Source organism: Taudactylus pleione, unplaced genomic scaffold, assembly GCF_031769625.1.
Source record: "Taudactylus pleione unplaced genomic scaffold, aTauple2 ptg000073l, whole genome shotgun sequence".
NCBI classification, from domain to species: domain Eukaryota; kingdom Metazoa; phylum Chordata; class Amphibia; order Anura; family Myobatrachidae; genus Taudactylus; species Taudactylus pleione.
The window spans coordinates 1,946,806-1,967,534 of record NW_028284475.1 but is presented as its reverse complement, the minus strand read 5'-3'; the positions used below and the strand labels follow the sequence as shown (position 1 = coordinate 1,967,534).

Genomic DNA, 20,729 nt, shown 5'->3' with positions numbered 1-20,729 from the left:
AGAGCAATCAGCAGCAGGTAGAAGGTAATAGGAACTTAAACATTTAGGCAGCTGAAATCTATTACTGGGTATATTCCATGCCACACTCCTATGATCAGATAGCTGGTCAGAGTGAGGAAACACTGGTAGAACTACCTTCTGTCGTTTAAAAAATGTCTGTTGCCTTAGGAGCCGGTTGTGTCTCTTCTATTTGAATAGATTTTACAGCTCTCACAAGGGCAGGTAAATTCAATTTAGAGGGGGGGGGTTCCTCATCTCCCGAGGGGGAGTCAGAGTGAGAAGGGAAGGACCGGAGCATCCTGGGATGGAAAAGCTTTGCTGTTGGTGACCAGTCCTCCAAGTCCCACCTACAACCCTTTGTCTACCCTGTGGAGCCCCGTGAACCCTGAATAAGAAAGTAGGATTCTATTAATTCTGTATTAAAAAAAAAAAATAAAAATGTGCGCATAGCTTTATACTAGGGCGTCAACTCATGTTCTGCATCCCTTTCATAAAACCCGAATTTTGGCTACATTTTCAAATTTCTGATGAACCCTTAGCACCAGCTGAGAAATTAACAGCCCTCTGAAACGGCAAGCTAGATGGGCCTCGCAGGTTGTTTTCCCGGCATGTTCTTGTTAGTTACCATAAACGCATTACAAAAAGGAGCACAAATCTTGACACTAAACTTACAAACAGGAGCACTGTACAGTAGTTGTAAAAGGAACGTACAGTGCAGTACCAAAGATCTGCCACAAGGTGGCAATGAATCACTGCTAAAATTAACACAATTAGAAAAATGTATGTGGTCATTTCAGGACCTCTTCATAAGCTGTAGTTATGGGGGAAATAGGTTTCTATGCAAACCACACTTCCCGTCTGTAGTTCCATATAGGTATTCTAACGGCAATGTGTGGCACTCCAGCTGCTGTGGAACTACACATTCCAGCATGCCCTGACAGTTTTGCAGATAGGGCAGGATGGGATGTGTAGTTCCACACATTGCCTACCTCAGGCCTAGAACATTAGCTCGCACTAGTAAAACAGATCCAGCCTCTAGGATATATCCGGCTCAGAGGTACCCTGCACGGCAATGACAGCCATTTTCACATTTTTATTATGATTTAATGTTAACCTGATTATACACTTAAATTCGCATGGGGAATATTTGCCGAACATTTGGAATAACTCACCATTGCAGAGCGGTTTCCAGTTTTACCAAAAACTCATAAAAAATATATATTTACACATGTAAATTTTTTGTTGAAAAATAAATATCCTTTAAAACGCCACGGTCGTCGTCCTCTCCCTATTGGTGCCGGCGGGCATCAGCTCTCCGTATAGGTACCCGCCGCATAGGGGAGGTTTCCAATTATGTAACACCAGTAAGTGCTGTATGTCGGTAGGGAACTGGGCGAACATTTCCAGGATTATGGTCTTCGCGTGCAGCCGTAGAACAGACTTCAGTGGACTCATTACCGCACCGGTGTCCGGTAAGTGCACATGACATGATATGAACGCTATTCCAGGCTTATACGCCTACACTAACCCCCCCTCCCGCCCCCCATTTAAGCGAGTGCCCTCAGTTTGATGCCAGATGGGCTGAGCCGGGTGTTTTGGGCGATAGCCGTAAGAATTAAGCCTGACACACAGTGTGGTTCTGGGTATATGAACAAATTTATCTTCAATTTACAAATATTTAATGTTATAGATTGCTGCTAATCTGCTCCTGTAGAACCACTTCAATATTCCCAACGACCGGCCAATGGAAAATTGAAACGCTGAAATTTGGGAAAGACTGACTAAATAACGTGACCAAAAAAAAAAAAAAAAAACCAAGGCCTCCGAAATTCATGTCCGCAGAGGCGAGCGTGGTGGGTGTGTCATGAAGGGGAAAAGTTGAGGGCTCATCGTCCAGTCACTAAGTCCTATTTCAAGCAATATGAGGACCACTGTTTACCCTCTACTAGAGCACGTAATAGACACGTAAAGTGTTTAACCAACCAATAGCAACAGAGGCTGCTCCCAAATTGGTTTCTGACTGGTTGGCTGAGAAGGTTCCAGGCTCCTCAGGGACATTGGGCCTAGTCTGGGGTTACCGCGGGGTCCAGTCATCATCGAGGCAGAATCACAGGAAGGTGGAAACACAGAATTCCACTACTCAGGGGCTAATTGGACAGGTCGCTGCTGCTTGCGGAGAAAATTAAGTTACTTTTTATTTATTATTATTCTGGATGTTAGAGCGTCAAGCAACGGACAGTTTGTTGGGTCCCTTCATTCCGTGGATGCCGAGTAGGTGACCTCTTAGGTCTTCGTTGGACCCTCCCCTCAAACCCTTTCAGACTGCCTGTCCTGATACACTGTACAAGCTGTAGGAATGGCTGGCCTGGGGGCCTTCAGAAGGTCCATCGGTCATGCACTTGGCTGTCGCTGCTGTAGCTGTTGCTAGCGGAGGCCTCAGAGCTGGAAGCCTGTCGCGTGGAGTCCTCGCCATTTAAGCTCTTTCGGCAAACTGGGCAGGTATCATGCTGTGGGCAGTCAATAAGTAAGAGACGCAATGAAGTCGATGGTAAATACATGGCAGATACTGTACATTACATACAGGAACAAAGTCTCTCACTCAGCACAATTAGGGACTCTGTCATGCAATCTGGTAACCTCAAACTCTCCACATACTAAACTAACTACAGGGCAAAGGGACCTCAAACCCTACACACAACCAACTACAGGGCACTGAGGCCCCAAACAATACACACACCCAACTACAGGGTGCTGGGGCCTAAAACCCTACACACAACCAACTACAGGGCGCTGAGGCCCCAAACCATACACACACCCAACTACAGGGCACTAAGGCTTCAAACCCTACACACACCCAACTACAGGGCACTAAGGCTTCAAACCCTACACACACCCAACTACAGGGCACTAAGGCTTCAAACCCTACACACACCCAACTACAGGGCACTAAGGCTTCAAACCCTACACACACCCAACTACAGGGCACTAAGGCTTCAAACCCTACACACACCCAACTACAGGGCACTAAGGCTTCAAACCCTACACACACCCAACTACAGGGCACTAAGGCTTCAAACCCTACACACACCCAACTACAGGGCACTAAGGCTTCAAACCCTACACACACCCAACTACAGGGCACTAAGGCTTCAAACCCTACACACACCCAACTACAGGGCACTAAGGCTTCAAACCCTACACACACCCAACTACAGGGCACTAAGGCTTCAAACCCTACACACACCCAACTACAGGGCACTAAGGCTTCAAACCCTACACACACCCAACTACAGGGCACTAAGGCTTCAAACCCTACACACACCCAACTACAGGGCACTAAGGCTTCAAACCCTACACACACCCAACTACAAGGCACTAAGGCTTCAAACCCTACACACACCCAACTACAGGGCACTAAGGCTTCAAACCCTACACACACCCAACTACAGGGCACTAAGGCTTCAAACCCTACACACACCCAACTACAGGGCACTAAGGCTTCAAACCCTACACACACCCAACTACAGGGCACTAAGGCTTCAAACCCTACACACACCCAACTACAGGGCACTAAGGCTTCAAACCCTACACACACCCAACTACAGGGCACTAAGGCTTCAAACCCTACACACACCCAACTACAGGGCACTAAGGCTTCAAACCCTACACACACCCAACTACAGGGCACTAAGGCTTCAAACCCTACACACCCAACTACAGGGCACTAAGGCTTCAAACCCTACACACAACCAACTACAAGGCACTAAGGCTTCAAACCCTACACACAACCAACTACAGGGCACTAAGGCTTCAAACCCTACACACAACCAACTACAGGGCACTAAGGCTTCAAACCCTACACACACCCAACTACAGGGCACTAAGGCTTCAAACTCTACACACAACCAACTACAGGGCACTAAGGCTTCAAACCCTACACACAACCAACTACAGGGCACTAAGGCTTCAAACCCTACACACACCCAACTACAGGGCACTAAGGCTTCAAACTCTACACACACCCAACTACAGGGCACTAAGGCTTCAAACTCTACACACACCCAACTACAGGGCACTAAGGGTTCAAACCCTACACACAACCAACTACAGGGCACTAAGGCTTCAAACCCTACACACCCAACTACAGGGCGCTGGGGCCTCAAACCCTACACACACCCAACTACAGGGCACTAAGGCTTCAAACCCTACACACACCCAACTACAGGGCCCTGGGCCTGGGACCCTACAAAAGGAGACCTGTTGCCCTGAGCCTGCTGCCAGGGCAGAAGAGCTGGTAATGTTTAAACTTTTCATGGCCAGAGAAAGAGGTGAATGGAGATGAGCATGGAGAGAGCTGAATAGGATCTTACCATTTCCAGCCAAGGCACAATGCAGTCTCCATGGAAGAAGTGATTGCAGGGAAGCTGTCTGACCTGTTCTGATACAGCGTAGTCCTCTTTACACACCGGACACTCCAGGCCCATATCTGAAACAGAAAAACCCCATCAACCGAGAGGTCCGAGGCAGCAACCGAGAGGTCAGAGCGTGGAGGAAGGGATTCCTATCGCAGGAATTTTTGGGACACAGCAATAGATACAGCATATTATTTTTGCATGTCTGACAATGGCATAAAAGGGTTTTATCGGTGCTTTAAGGCATTGGGCTCCGGCTCGGGCAGACACAGCCGGACTCACCCACTTGCTCCTGAGTTACTGTGACAGTCGGGAGGGATGAGATCTTTTCTTTATCCGCCGGAGGGGGTCCCGTGTTTTCCAGTTGGCCCAAAAGCTGTGGGAGAGACCAGATGTCTTCATGAGTTACAGCACAGCTCATTACAGCCCCCCAGGACACAAAAGAGTCAGTGGTCTCCGCACAATCACACCACTTATATTCTGTTAAGTCCTTCTCTCCTCCAGGGAAATTATCCTCCTCTATACTAGTCCTATACAGAGGTCACTGCTTTATGGGAACTCGGGCATTCTGTTCTGGGAGAAGAGACTCCCTCATACACAGATCACACGTGTACATGCACTATTACCTGAGAGACTAAGGAACCCAGACACTCATACACAGATCACACGTGTACATGCACTATTACCTGAGAGACTAAGGAACCCAGACACTCATACACAGCTCACACGTGTACATGCACTATTACCTGAGAGACACTCAGACACTCAGACACTCATACACAGATCACACGTGTACATGCACTATTACCTGAGAGACTAAGGTACCCAGACACTCATACACAGATCACACGTGTACATGCACTATTACCTGAGAGACTAAGGAACCCAGACACTCATACACAGATCACACGTGTACATGCACTATTACCTGAGAGACACTCAGACACTCATACACAGATCACACGTGTACATGTACTATTACCTGAGAGACTAAGGAACCCAGACACTCATACACAGATCACACGTGTACATGCACTATTACCTGAGAGACTAAGGTACCCAGACACTCATACACAGATCACACGTGTACATGCACTATTACCTGAGAGACTAAGGAACCCAGACACTCATACACAGATCACACGTGTACATGCACCATTACCTGAGAGACTAAGGAACCCAGACACTCATACACAGATCACACGTGTACATGCATTATTACCTGAGAGAGACTCAGACACTCATACACAGATCACACGTGTACATGCATTATTACCTGAGAGACTAAGGAACCCAGACACTCATACACAGATCACACGTGTACATGCACTATTACCTGAGAGAGACTCAGACACTCATACACAGATCACACGTGTACATGCACTATTACCTGAGAGACTAAGGAACCCAGACACTCATACACAGAACACACGTGTACATGCACTATTACCTGAGAGACTAAGGAACCCAGACACTCATACACAGAACACACGTGTACATGCACTATTACCTGAGAGACTAAGGAACCCAGACACTCATACACAGATCACACGTGTACATGTACTATTACCTGAGAGACTAAGGAACCCAGACACTCATACACAGATCACACGTGTACATGCACTATTACCTGAGAGACACTCAGACACTCATACACAGATCACACGTGTACATGCACTATTACCTGAGAGACTAAGGAACCCAGACACTCATACACAGAACACACGTGTACATGCACTATTACCTGAGAGACACTCAGACACTCATACACAGATCACACGTGTACATGTACTATTACCTGAGAGACTAAGGAACCCAGACACTCATACACAGATCACACGTGTACATGCACTATTACCTGAGAGACTAAGGAACCCAGACACTCATACACAGATCACACGTGTACATGCACTATTACCTGAGAGACACTCAGACACTCATACACAGATCACACGTGTACATGCACTATTACCTGAGAGACTAAGGAACCCAGACACTCATACACAGATCACACGTGTACATGCACTATTACCTGAGAGACACTCAGACACTCATACACAGATCACACGTGTACATGCACTATTACCTGAGAGACTAAGGAACCCAGACACTCATACACAGATTACACGTGTACATGTACTATTACCTGAGAGACTAAGGAACCCAGACACTCATACACAGATCACACGTGTACATGCACTATTACCTGAGAGACACTCAGACACTCATACACAGATCACACGTGTACATGTACTATTACCTGAGAGACTAAGGAACCCAGACACTCATACACAGATCACACGTGTACATGCACTATTACCTGAGAGACTAAGGAACCCAGACACTCATACACAGATCACACGTGTACATGCACTATTACCTGAGAGACTAAGGAACCCAGACACTCATACACAGATCACACGTGTACATGCACTATTACCTGAGAGACACTCAGACACTCATACACAGATCACACGTGTACATGCACTATTACCTGAGAGACTAGGGAACCCAGACACTCATACACAGATCACACGTGTACATGCACTATTACCTGAGAGACTAAGGAACCCAGACACTCATACACAGATCACACGTGTACATGCACTATTACCTGAGAGACTAAGGAATCCAGACACTCATACACCGATCACACGTGTACATGCACTATTACCTGAGAGACTAAGGAACCCAGACACTCATACACAGAACACACGTGTACATGCACTATTACCTGAGAGACTAAGGAACCCAGACACTCATACACAGAACACACGTGTACATGCACTATTACCTGAGAGACTAAGGTACCCAGACACTCATACACAGATCACACGTGTACATGCACTATTACCTGAGAGACTAAGGAACCCAGACACTCATACACAGATCACACGTGTACATGCACTATTACCTGAGAGACACTCAGACACAGATCACACGTGTACATGCACTATTACCTGAGAGACTAAGGAACCCAGACACTCATACACAGATCACACGTGTACATGCATTATTACCTGAGAGACTAAGGAACCCAGACACTCATACACAGATCACACGTGTACATGCATTATTACCTGAGAGACTAAGGTACCCAGACACTCATACACAGATCACACGTGTACATGCACTATTACCTGAGAGACTAAGGAACCCAGACACTCATACACAGATCACACGTGTACATGCATTATTACCTGAGAGACACCCAGACACTCATACACAGATCACACGTGTACATGCACTATTACCTGAGAGACACTCAGACACTCATACACAGATCACACGTGTACATGCACTATTACCTGAGAGACTAAGGAACCCAGACACTCATACACAGATCACACGTGTACATGCACTATTACCTGAGAGAGACTCAGACACTCATACACAAATCACACGTGTACATGCACTATTACCTGAGAGACTAAGGAACCCAGACACTCATACACAGATCACACGTGTACATGCACTATTACCTGAGAGACACTCAGACACTCATACACAGATCACACGTGTACATGTACTATTACCTGAGAGACTAGGGAACCCAGACACTCATACACAGATCACACGTGTACATGCACTATTACCTGAGAGACTAAGGAACCCAGACACTCATACACAGATCACACGTGTACATGCACTATTACCTGAGAGACTAAGGAACCCAGACACTCATACACAGATCACACGTGTACATGCACTATTACCTGAGAGACACTCAGACACTCATACACAGATCACACGTGTACATGTACTATTACCTGAGAGACTAGGGAACCCAGACACTCATACACAGATCACACGTGTACATGCACTATTACCTGAGAGACTAAGGAATCCAGACACTCATACACCGATCACACGTGTACATGCACTATTACCTGAGAGACTAAGGAACCCAGACACTCATACACAGAACACACGTGTACATGCACTATTACCTGAGAGACTAAGGAACCCAGACACTCATACACAGAACACACGTGTACATGCACTATTACCTGAGAGACTAAGGTACCCAGACACTCATACACAGATCACACGTGTACATGCACTATTACCTGAGAGACTAAGGAACCCAGACACTCATACACAGATCACACGTGTACATGCACTATTACCTGAGAGACTAAGGTACCCAGACACTCATACACAGATCACACGTGTACATGCACTATTACCTGAGAGACTAAGGAACCCAGACACTCATACACAGATCACACGTGTACATGCACTATTACCTGAGAGACTAAGGAACCCAGACACTCATACACAGATCACACGTGTACATGCACTATTACCTGAGAGACTAAGGAACCCAGACACTCATACACAGATCACACGTGTACATGCACTATTACCTGAGAGACTAAGGAACCCAGACACTCATACACAGATCACACGTGTACATGCACTATTACCTGAGAGACTAAGGAACCCAGACACTCATACACAGATCACACGTGTACATGCATTATTACCTGAGAGACACCCAGACACTCATACACAGATCACACGTGTACATGCACTATTACCTGAGAGACACTCAGACACTCATACACAGATCACACGTGTACATGCACTATTACCTGAGAGACTAAGGAACCCAGACACTCATACACAGATCACACGTGTACATGCACTATTACCTGAGAGACTAAGGAACCCAGACACTCATACACAGATCACACGTGTACATGCACTATTACCTGAGAGACTAAGGAACCTAGACACTCATACACAGATCACACGTGTACATGCACTATTACCTGAGAGACTAAGGAACCCAGACACTCATACACAGATCACACGTGTACATGCACTATTACCTGAGAGACTAAGGTACCCAGACACTCATACACAGATCACACGTGTACATGCACTATTACCTGAGAGACTAAGGAACCCAGACACTCATACACAGATCACACGTGTACATGCACTATTACCTGAGAGACTAAGGTACCCAGACACTCATACACAGATCACACGTGTACATGCACTATTACCTGAGAGACTAAGGAACCCAGACACTCATACACAGATCACACGTGTACATGCATTATTACCTGAGAGACACCCAGACACTCATACACAGATCACACGTGTACATGCACTATTACCTGAGAGACACCCAGACACTCATACACAGATCACACGTGTACATGCACTATTACCTGAGAGACACTCAGACACTCATACACAGATCACACGTGTACATGCACTATTACCTGAGAGACTAAGGAACCCAGACACTCATACACAGATCACACGTGTACATGCACTATTACCTGAGAGACTAAGGAACCCAGACACTCATACACAGATCACACGTGTACATGCACTATTACCTGAGAGACACTCAGACACTCATACACAGATCACACGTGTACATGCATTATTACCTGAGAGACACTCAGACACTCATACACAGATCACACGTGTACATGCACTATTACCTGAGTGACTAAGGAACCCAGACACTCATACACAGATCACACGTGTACATGCATTATTACCTGAGAGACACTCAGACACTCATACACAGATCACACGTGTACATGCATTATTACCTGAGAGACTAAGGAACCCAGACACTCATACACAGAACACACGTGTACATGCACTATTACCTGAGAGACTAAGGTACCCAGACACTCATACACAGATCACACGTGTACATGCACTATTACCTGAGAGACACTCAGACACTCATACACAGATCACACGTGTACATGCACTATTACCTGAGAGACTAAGGTACCCAGACACTCATACACAGATCACACGTGTACATGCACTATTACCTGAGAGACACTCAGACACTCATACACAGATCACACGTGTACATGCACTATTACCTGAGTGACTATTGAATCCAGGCCGGTCTGCCCCCAGGCGTAGTCCCCTGGGTTGGAGTGCAGCATTCCACTCCTTCAAGCAAAACCAAATGTTATTATAGCCCAATACAACAGCAGATGGACGGGGCAATAAAACATACATGGCTGGCTACCTCACAGCACCGTGCGCTGGCATTCCTCTAACATACAATCCTGATACAGATGGCTCATCGCTCGCCATAGCAGATGGGCGGGGCAATAAAACATACATGGCTGGCTACCTCACAGCACCGTGCGCTGGCATTCCTCTAACATACAATCCTGATACAGATGGCTCATCGCTCGCCATAGCAGATGGGCGGGGCAATAAAACATACATGGCTGGCTACCTCACAGCACCGTGCGCTGGCATTCCTCTAACATACAATCCTGATACAGATGGCTCATCGCTCGCCATAGCAGATGGGCGGGGCAATAAAACATACATGGCTGGCTACCTCACAGCACCGTGCGCTGGCATTCCTCTAACATACAATCCCGATACAGATGGCTTATCGCTCGCCATAGCAGATGGGCGGGGCAATACAACATACATGGCTGGCTACCTCACAGCACCGTGCGCTGGCATTCCTCTAACATACAATCCCGATACAGATGGCTTATCGCTCGCCATAGCAGATGGGCGGGGCAATACAACATACATGGCTGGCTACCTCACAGCACCGTGCGCTGGCATTCCTCTAACATACAATCCCAATACAGATGGCTCATCGCTCGCCATAGCAGATGGACGGGGCAATACAACATACATGGCTGGCTACCTCACAGCACCGTGTGCTGGCATTCCTCTAACATACAATCCTGATACAGATGGCTCATCGCTCGCCATAGCAGATGGGCGGGGCAATAAAACATACATGGCTGGCTACCTCACAGCACCGTGCGCTGGCATTCCTCTAACATACAAGGGGAAGAATCAATGGTGCCCGGTACATTACAAGCGCTATAGAAATCTTGTCCTTATTGCTCCATCCATCCTACAGATGTTTCCACAACTGGTCCCCGGCCACCATTGCCGCAACGCCAGAGCAAAACTCTACTTTTGTATCTTAGTTAGGTTGTGGGGATAATGTCTATTCATAACGCCACATAAAGTGAGACGGGGGCTTTGGGAGCGGTCAGAAGGGCGCACCTCCTCACATGACACAGATACTAGCTGTAAACCTTCTATAGAATTTAGGTCACCCTACGATATAAAAGGTTCTCAAGAGCTTGCAATCCTTCATTACAGAAGGCTGGGACTGGGCAGCAGGAGTGGGGGGCACGAGGGTCAATTCGAGCCACTGGAGAAGCTGCTGTGTGTTTTGTCTGGTCATGCAGTAATAACATTCATGTAACAGGATCTGCTGTGTGTAACCAGCACCTGTGTCTGCCTCCGTGGCTCGCCCCACACACCAGCTGTGAGTTGCTCAGGGGGGTATTAATGACAGCTGACATGGGCGAGTAACTCCCAGATAATTATATAACAGTTTTTCATAGGACATACACAGCATACCGGAGGCGAGCGCGCTCCGCTTCACAGCGAGACGGACACAAACTCATCCAGCAGAGCCGGAATAACCCGGGGAACATAATACCACAGAATTTGCTGGTAAACATGAATTCCTATAAATGTCCCTTAAAACATGTTATTACGTTGGCCAGACGCGCTGCAGTATCCGCGGTGATCGGGAACCACTGGTTAGGTGCCGTGGTGTATTTGGCCTCCATATTTTACCTCAGAAATGTCACATCAGACTTACTATCTGCCAGCAACTCAGCTCTCTCTGTAAGTTATGTACAGAGCGGCAGAATATACACCGCCTCTATACCAATACAACGTAACCATTATTGGCACACGCCATACCCACTTACCAGGGAAAAGGTTGAGGTGATCCAGGTAAGGGGGGGTTGGCAAGGACCCCAGCGAAGATCTGCTGTATGATGCTGCAAATATTAAAGGAGCTGGTGTCATTATGATGAAAGGGATTCATAGTAAATATCAACAGGAAAACATCATGGAGGGAGGGGCGAGACTTAGTAAATAACAGCAACCAATCGGATGACAGCTCTGGTCAGTCTCTGACAGTTTCAAATAATGAGAGAATAGAGTCACATTTGCCTCAATTACCCGTCCTTTTCAGACAATGGTATGGCTCACCTAGCCAGCGCAGGACCTACCCTTCGATGGCGGGAGACCGGTCGGGCCGAGAACTGGCGCGAGACCGATACCTTGTCATCGGCTGCCTGGGAGGTCGGCGGGTCACTCTGATGTCCGGGTGGGGTTGGTGGCGTCGCTCCCCATCTCGGTTATCTTGGTCCAAGGAGCTACTGCTCAGGAAATTCCGGAAGTCGGGGAAGAACATCGTGTGGTCTAAATGGTCCCAGAGCTAGAGAGGAAACGCACACAGACACCAAAGTATTGTAAGCACACAAGTACAGAAAACACCGGGGGCCTGCGATGCAGTATACGCAACTCAGAGCAATTACAGGTGAAACAGAGATGGAAGAATCTCTACCGCGTCACAAGTTGCGGCTGAGTGGGTGTAACTAAATGGCAACTGGACAGTCGCATGTAGGAGAAGCGTGCTGTGGGCGGAATTGCGGCTACTCCATGTTACACCCTATTTCAGATGGATTTCTTGCACCAAGGACAGGGCTGGTGCAAAACGCATGCCGCATGCTGGTGGCGGCAACTTCACGAGCGGACGGATGTGGGCCGGTGCGTTCGCATATGTTTCGAGCAACTGCGGCCATCGTTGAAACTTTTTTTAAAAATTTTTCTTTAGCCACAAGAGTCCAGAAAGGGTTAAAGGGTGGAGTACCCGCGGCCAATAGCATCATTCCGAAGAGACTGAAGCAAAGGGGGTTCCTGGCTGAAGCAGGTGCTTATTGGATAGAAGTGATCACATGACACTCCCTTCAAATCAAATGATGGATTTTAGCACTTGATTGCAAATCCCTGTTCTACTACAGTATGTGGAATCCCTGTTGGCTACTTACAGTTAAGCCTTTTCATCGCTGTGCCGTACCGACCCCACAAGGGGGGTTTCTACGCAAGCCCTGCAAATTGAGCAGCTGCTCCGCAACATGGTCCCTCACTCCGGGCCTCGCCTCGCTCCGCACGCGTTAGAGCGGCTGCGCCGTGTTTTGCTTTTAAAAACAACGACGAGAAATCAGCAAAAAGTTGTCTCGCCGATGTACGCAGCCCAAACCCCAGGAGACTCCTCTGGGCTGATGAAGATCTCGCCCCTAAGCCCTCAACCCACTGCCGGTAATTAATTGCAAAACACCAGAGAAGAAGAGCAAACATTACAAAAGCTCTCTGACGCAACTCCTCCATAGTGTATTCATTTCCCGTGTGTCGCCTACAAAGCCACTTTATTCTGCAGTGAAAATGTTGAAGGAATAAGCCCAGCAGTCGTCACTAGACGTGGGAGAGAGCGGCACTCACCTCGGCAAAATGCGTTGAGCCATTGTCGTCTAAAGTGCTTCCTCCTGAATCTAGGAAACTGAGACACAAACAAGGTAAGAGAATTCCGTGAGCGAGCTACTCCCTGTACAAAGATCACTCAGCCAGCTTTTTCCACTGCTCTGGCCGATGAACTTTACTATATGGAGAGATAACGTCACATTCTCCGGCACTGGATGAGCGGGGTACTGTAAGCGCCTCCTGTGCTGCAGTACAGAGTATACACCATACTAATTCTGCTGCGTCTCACCAAACCGGCCAGAGACAGGGTATAAGGAAACCTAGAATGAGCTTCATGACCTGTATTCAAATCATGACAAATGGCTCCGTTTACAGCGCCATAAACAAATAGGACTAATCCGCGCCATTTTCGCTCAATGCGCGTCTATTCCGCGCTGCTAATGAGCACAACGTACCCGTACCCTGTACAACACTCCTGGATTTGCAGGCTATAGCTGTACGCCAATCTAGGAAAAAAAAGAGACTATGAACCAATATGAGAGTGGCACCATATAGTCCGCCACGCGGTACCGTGCAAATTGACACTGCCAAGAAGACGCAATGCTGTGCAAAAAAAAACAAAACACGCTACATGCAAAAGTAGGAAACTAGCATCTGTGGTGCAGCGTCTAAGTTACGCCCAGTGTCTTGCACCATAATGCTCAAAAAACACCAGGTAAAGAAAAAAAACATCAGATGGGCGTCTGCTCCATCGGACGTAGGTAACCGTGCCAGTCAGCGTTCGGTTAGGACCTGCGGAGAGATTTTGTACACATTGTCTATGAAGTGGGGGACGCAGATTCGCCCTGAGGCCAGCGCCCACCGTTACTGCTGTCCCAAACACCACGTACGCTGATGCTGACTGGACACGCGGGAACAGAACATCTGCCCTCGCGCTACATATCGCCATCGTGTTAGGTTCAGCATTTAGGAGATAGCCTTTAAAAAAGGGTCATATCTCAGTGAGCCTAAAATGTAACCCTGGAAGGAGAGATAACGTCCCACTATTGTATGCAGAGGGTGAAACCTACACTGAGCGCGGCACGGCCAGCAGAGGGTAAAGCTAGAACGCCAATGTAAGTGTACACCGTGACTGAGCCACACTAATAGCTCAGATACTACAGGTATTACAGGAACACAATGGCCAGATAACAGTGACTTAAGGGATTACTAAACCTACAACACAATACACATTCATTAAGGAGCTAACAAAAAGCGTAAATATATTTTATTTTCATACATATAGCAATAGTGTATATTATAGAATGACATCTTAATATTAATAATTTAGAGCGTGCACCTACCCAGAATCTTCTGTTACCTCTTCAATAAACCCAGAGTCACACCTTGGGCAGAGATACTCCTGCAATGACAAGGGGAATTCTGTAAGACGGGGAGGGTCCGTGGGGTCTTACATCGGAATGTTGCAGACCAGTAATGACCAGCGTCTGTCTTTAGGGGTCACCTAATAAACCAGCACTCATCTTAATAATAGTATCTCATTCTCATCCAAAATTGCCACCCCCTGCAGAATAGCACTGAATATTCATCCACCAAATAAGGCGGCTGACATCTGCACACACACAAATGCAGGGATATTATCCCCACCTTGGTCTAATAGAAGATTTATTAGGATTAATATAGCACTGCTATACTCCACAGGTCCATACAAACGGGAATAGACACAGCCCTTAAATACGGCAGAGCAGTAACAGACAGAGCACGTGAGATGTAGGCCTGGTCTGTAATATATGAGCAGTGAGAGTGGGGGGCACGTGGGTCTCCATATGGGAGATGCTTAATGCAAACTACTCCGCATATTTCTATTCACCCCGTGTGCGTGGGAACAGCTCTGTACATAGGTCAGGAGCTATATTCTCAGGCGCTATTACCCATTATCAGTTAGGCCTTACAGAGAACCTTTACCGGATCAATACCGGCACCCTAGTAACTGGCGAGTGGCGCGGTATAGATGAAGCTAGCCTGGGAGACAGCAGAGCGCAGGTCTGAGGGGCACGTGCGGAGCATTTTGTGTCAGGTCCGAGCGGCAGGTGTTCCATTTCAGCAAGCGAGGGGTATATTGGGGTATGTGTCTTGAAACTGAGTGTAATATGTGGCTCTGGTAATAGATGGAACAGGGTGCCCACCACTGGTTTATGGCACAGGTAAAAAGGTACACCGAGATAAAAGCAATGACGCTGTGCTGGCACCTGCAGACTTCTGTGTAATAACCTTATCTACGCTGTCCCGTTTAATCACACAGGTAAAGCAGATAGCATCCCTTTTATCTACAGGACACTCTAGCAAGAGATCTGGGTTAGAAGCCCTGCGGGCCGGCCAGTCTGCAGGACTCGGAGGCCCATTGCAGTTACGCTCCCAGGCCATGAGATGTTATTGTACAGTGACAATACAAAGCACTCGGGTCTAATCTGAGCCACCTGCTGTTCATTGTGTCCTGTACCTCCGGCAAGGTGCAGGGAGTAACCGGGGGGGGATGCTCTGCAGTTGCTGTGTAACCAGCAGTCCGCTCTGTACGTGGCAGCTGACTGATGAGCCCCTCTGTGAGATACGACACCCCCATCTGTCATCTTCTCAAATGTACAGGAGAGCCCAGGACGGATTAATCCGGAATCAGCCGAGCGAGACGCATCCGCTGGCGGTCTATTCTCTCCCCCCTTCCAATATCCTTATCGAGTGCACCAGAGTAACGTCAGGTATAAACTAAGCCGGCGCTGTAATCGCAAACAACAAAATGTCAACGTATTAAACGATATCCGATGGCAGATAATTTCCGTACAGATTAGACAGACGCTGTTGAAAATCTCCAGAGAGCTGGTAAGAACCGAACTGTATTTTTAGGCTCTCTGCCTCGCCAAGGTAAATCCCGGCAGACACCTCGCCGTTTTATTGCAGTAACCCAGCGGCGCTGCGCCACATAACCAAAACTGACTGAGGAGCGCAAGGAAGGTTATCGCAAAACGCTGAATCTACCACCGATGTCTGACTGACTGCCCCGTAATACTGGACGACGGTGATAACTGGGTATTGTGTAATAGTCGCCATCATTATTTCAGTGGGCGGAGCCATCTCGGACATACAAAAGTCAGCAGTGAAAGGGTTAAATGAGAAATTGTCAGCAATAAGTCTGTAAATAAAACTTCCTCAAATTGAGAAGGAACCAGTCACCCACGCACAGCGGGGACTCGTTTTGTGGGCTGAAATACATTTTCACGAAAATATATAAACTCAGGAGGTATGAGGCACCATTCCGTGAAATTATACCTCAGTAGGAGGCACAAGGCCCTTCATCAGGAAGATAGGATTCAATTTAGGTCAGGTAGGGAGTACGAGGCACCACTCATGAACAACAGCAGGGAGTACGAGGCACCACTCATGAACAACAGCAGGGAGTACGAGGCACCACTCATGAACAACAGCAGGGAGTACGAGGCACCACTCATGAACAACAGCAGGGAGTACGAGGCACCACTCATGAACAACAGCAGGGAGTACGAGGCACCACTCATGAACAACAGCAGGGAGTACGAGGCACCACTCATGAACAACAGCAGGGAGTACGAGGCACCACTCATGAACAACAGCAGGGAGTACGAGGCACCACTCATGAACAACAGCAGGGAGTACGAGGCACCACTCATGAACAACAGCAGGGAGTACGAGGCACCACTCATGAACAACAGTAGGGAGTACGAGGCACCACTCATGAACAACAGTAGGGAGTACGAGGCACCACTCATGAACAACAGTAGGGAGTACGAGGCACCACTCATGAACAACAGTAGGGAGTACGAGGCACCACTCATGAACAACAGTAGGGAGTACGAGGCACCACTCATGAACAACAGTAGGGAGTACGAGGCACCACTCATGAACAACAGTAGGGAGTACGAGGCACCACTCATGAACAACAGTAGGGAGTACGAGGCACCACAGTAGGGAGTACGAGGCACCACTCATGAACAACAGTAGGGAGTACGAGGCACCACTCATGAACAGTAGGGAGTACGAGGCACCACAGTAGGGAGTACGAGGCACCAATCATGAAATTATACCTCAGTAGGTGGAATGAGACGCCAATCAAAAAAATGTAACTCCAATCATGGAAATATAACTCAGTAGGAGGTATGAGGCACCAAGCAAGAAAATGAAACTCAGTAGAGGCACCAAGCTGTGTCACAGGTAGGTTTCATCAACATGAATATTGGCTTTGTGTGCAATATGGCTACCAGCAGACGGAGTAAGTGCACTTCTCTACACAGATAAATCCCACCCAATCTTCATGTTATATGGTAGTTATTTCGCCTACTTATAATAAGCATTACACACACACCCACACGTATACATGTGTTTTGTCCCATCACTTGTGTATTACACTGTATAATGCTGTCAGTGACAGAAGGCAGAGGCTGGAGAGGGGAAGGATACAGAACTGAGCAGTCGATCACCTGCAGAGTAAACACATTACGTAGTGGTCCAGATTTCTGCGAAGTCACCTTGAAATGGAGCCGAGTGCGGATGATCTGTGCGGGCTGGTAGGGGAGGGGGGGGGGGGGGGGGGGGGGACATGAAATGTACACAGCAGGCAGTGAAGGGCATTTGGTGACATCACACCACCTCTGTTCTCCGCAGTATGCGCTGAACCTGTCAGACTTGCTCTGCACCCAACCATAGAGACCGGGCCTAGCCAACCCTACCCAGAGGCTGTGACCGGCACCCACTGCGCAACCTGGAAATAGTCTCCCCGTGCAGCACGGCGCACCTCTAAGCCTTTACATGGACAGGAGAGCGCTCTGTCTGCTGCGGAGCCCTCCATGCAGAACAAACATGTACACAGGTTTTCTGTATAGCACCAGAAATGAATCATGTACACACCTATGGACGGACACATGTCCTCTCATCAGGGGATAAATGAACTATTATCTGTGTACAGATGCCACTATGGCCGCCCGTTGCGATTCCAGCCTGGGAGGATTACAATGATGGATACACAGCGTGGTCCCGGCTGAATGACGTAGCCAGGCATTGCTCCGGTTCTATGAATATTATTTTATAGGCCGACAAATCTTCATACAACATCTATACGGCGATGTCAGTAAATCCATTACTCTATACGAGAATAACACCGTACAGATGCTTTTTTTTTTAAAGGCAGCTCAGTAATGTTTCAGCCCACAGGCCAGAGACTCATGCTGTGACTTGGAACCTAAAATCGACACCGTGTGGTATAAGAGACAGTTAAAAGGTTGACAACGTCTAGATAGACACCAGATGTTAGACAAGCAATAGGTCGACAGGCACAAAAGGCCGACACAAATGGTCGACACTTTTTTTCCCCCTAATCCTCCCCTTGGTGCCTGACCCTAGCCCTCACTCCTGGTGCCTAACCCTAACCGTCGGCGTGGGGGCCTGACCCTAGCCCTCACTCCTGGTGCCTAACCCTAACCGTCGGGGTGGGGGCCTGACACTAGCCCTCACTCCTGGTGCCTAACCCTAACCGTCGGCGTGGGGGCCTGACCCTAGCCCTCACTCCTGGTGCCTAACCCTAACCGTCGGCGTGGGGGCCTGACCCTAGCCCTCACTCCTGGTGCCTAACCCTAACCGTCGGCGTGGGGGCCTGACCCTAGCCCTCACTCCTGGTGCCTAACCCTAACCGTCGGCGTGGGGGCCTGACCCTAGCCCTCACTCCTGGTGCCTAACCCTAACCGTCGGCGTGGGGGCCTGACCCTAGCCCTCACTCCTGGTGCCTAACCCTAACCGTCGGCGTGGGGGCCTGACCATAGCCCTCACTCCTGGTGCCTAACCCTAACCGTCGGCGTGGGGGCCTGACCCTAGCCCTCACTCCTGGTGCCTAACCCTAACCGTCGGGGTGGGGGCCTGACCCTAAGGGTTATATCACACACAATGGATTTTTCCGTCAGGCAAAAAAAACCAAAAACTTTTTCTCAGTAGTTTAATTTCATTGGAAGTTACAAATACATTAGGGCTTTCACATTGCACGGTCGCCGTGTTACAGCCGTGATACCACAGACTAGGACGGCTACCGTGCCGTCTCCAGAACTTAGCGCCTCACAATTTTATGCATGCTTTCACACACACAGACGTCACGGTGGCCTTGTAGGCAATGCTCGGTTCATCCGTATAAAAAAACAAAACGAGGAAGACATCCTTCCAGTAAAAAAACTAGCCTGTCCGTCCCTCCTGGTGCCTAACCCTAACCCTCCCTCCTGGTGCCTAACCCTAACCCTCCCTCCTGGTGCCTAACCCTAACCCTCCCTCCTGGTGCCTAACCCTAACCCTCCCTCCTGGTGCCTAACCCTAACCCTCCCTCCTGGTGCCTAACCCTAACCCTCCCTCCTGGTGCCTAACCCTAACCCTCCCTCCTGGTGCCTAACCCTAACCTTCCCTCCTGGTGCCTAACCCTAAGCCTCCCTCCTGGTGCCTAACCCTAAGCCTCCCTCCTGGTGCCTAACCCTAAGCCTCCCTCCTGGTGCCTAACCCTCCCTCCTGGTGCCTAACCTTCCCTCCTGGTGCCTAACCCTAAGCCTCCCTCCTGGTGCCTAACCCTAAGCCTCCCTCCTGGTGCCTAACCCTAAGCCTCCCTCCTGGTGCCTAACCCTAAGCCTCCCTCCTGGTGCCTAACCCTAACCCTCCCTCCTGGTGCCTAACCCTAACCATTGGGGTAAGTGCCTAACAAAACATAAAAAAATGTGTTGACCTTCTTACCAAGACGACCATTTGTACCTGTCTAGTGTTCACTCTAGGTCCGGCGCCAGGCAGGGAAGCCGGACCTAGAGGAAGGGCACTTCTGTGTGCGCCCGAAAATGGGCGTGGTCAGTGAAAAGGGGGCATGTCTTTATGACACGTCCCCTTTTCATCACTTTTGGGGGCGTGTCCGGCACTTAAGGACGTGCCGGGCAGCCCCCAAGCAACGGTGAC

General features: G+C 48.5%; 1 protein-coding gene across 1 annotated transcript in view; it reads right to left on the bottom strand.

The window, feature by feature from the left end:
• Nucleotides 1-1,073: 1,073 nt before the first annotated feature.
• RNF115 (ring finger protein 115) overlaps nucleotides 1,074-20,729 on the bottom strand; it is a 29,483-nt gene continuing 9,827 nt past the window's right edge. Inside the window, exons 2-9 of the mRNA XM_088467560.1 lie at nucleotides 15,077-15,135; nucleotides 13,755-13,812; nucleotides 12,482-12,690; nucleotides 12,176-12,247; nucleotides 10,283-10,355; nucleotides 4,695-4,788; nucleotides 4,371-4,486; nucleotides 1,074-2,507 (exon numbers count right to left, since the gene is read on the bottom strand). Coding sequence (XP_088323686.1) covers nucleotides 2,376-2,507; nucleotides 4,371-4,486; nucleotides 4,695-4,788; nucleotides 10,283-10,355; nucleotides 12,176-12,247; nucleotides 12,482-12,690; nucleotides 13,755-13,812; nucleotides 15,077-15,135 — 813 coding nt within the window. The 3' untranslated portion in view covers nucleotides 1,074-2,375. The remainder of the gene's footprint in view (nucleotides 2,508-4,370; nucleotides 4,487-4,694; nucleotides 4,789-10,282; nucleotides 10,356-12,175; nucleotides 12,248-12,481; nucleotides 12,691-13,754; nucleotides 13,813-15,076; nucleotides 15,136-20,729) is intronic.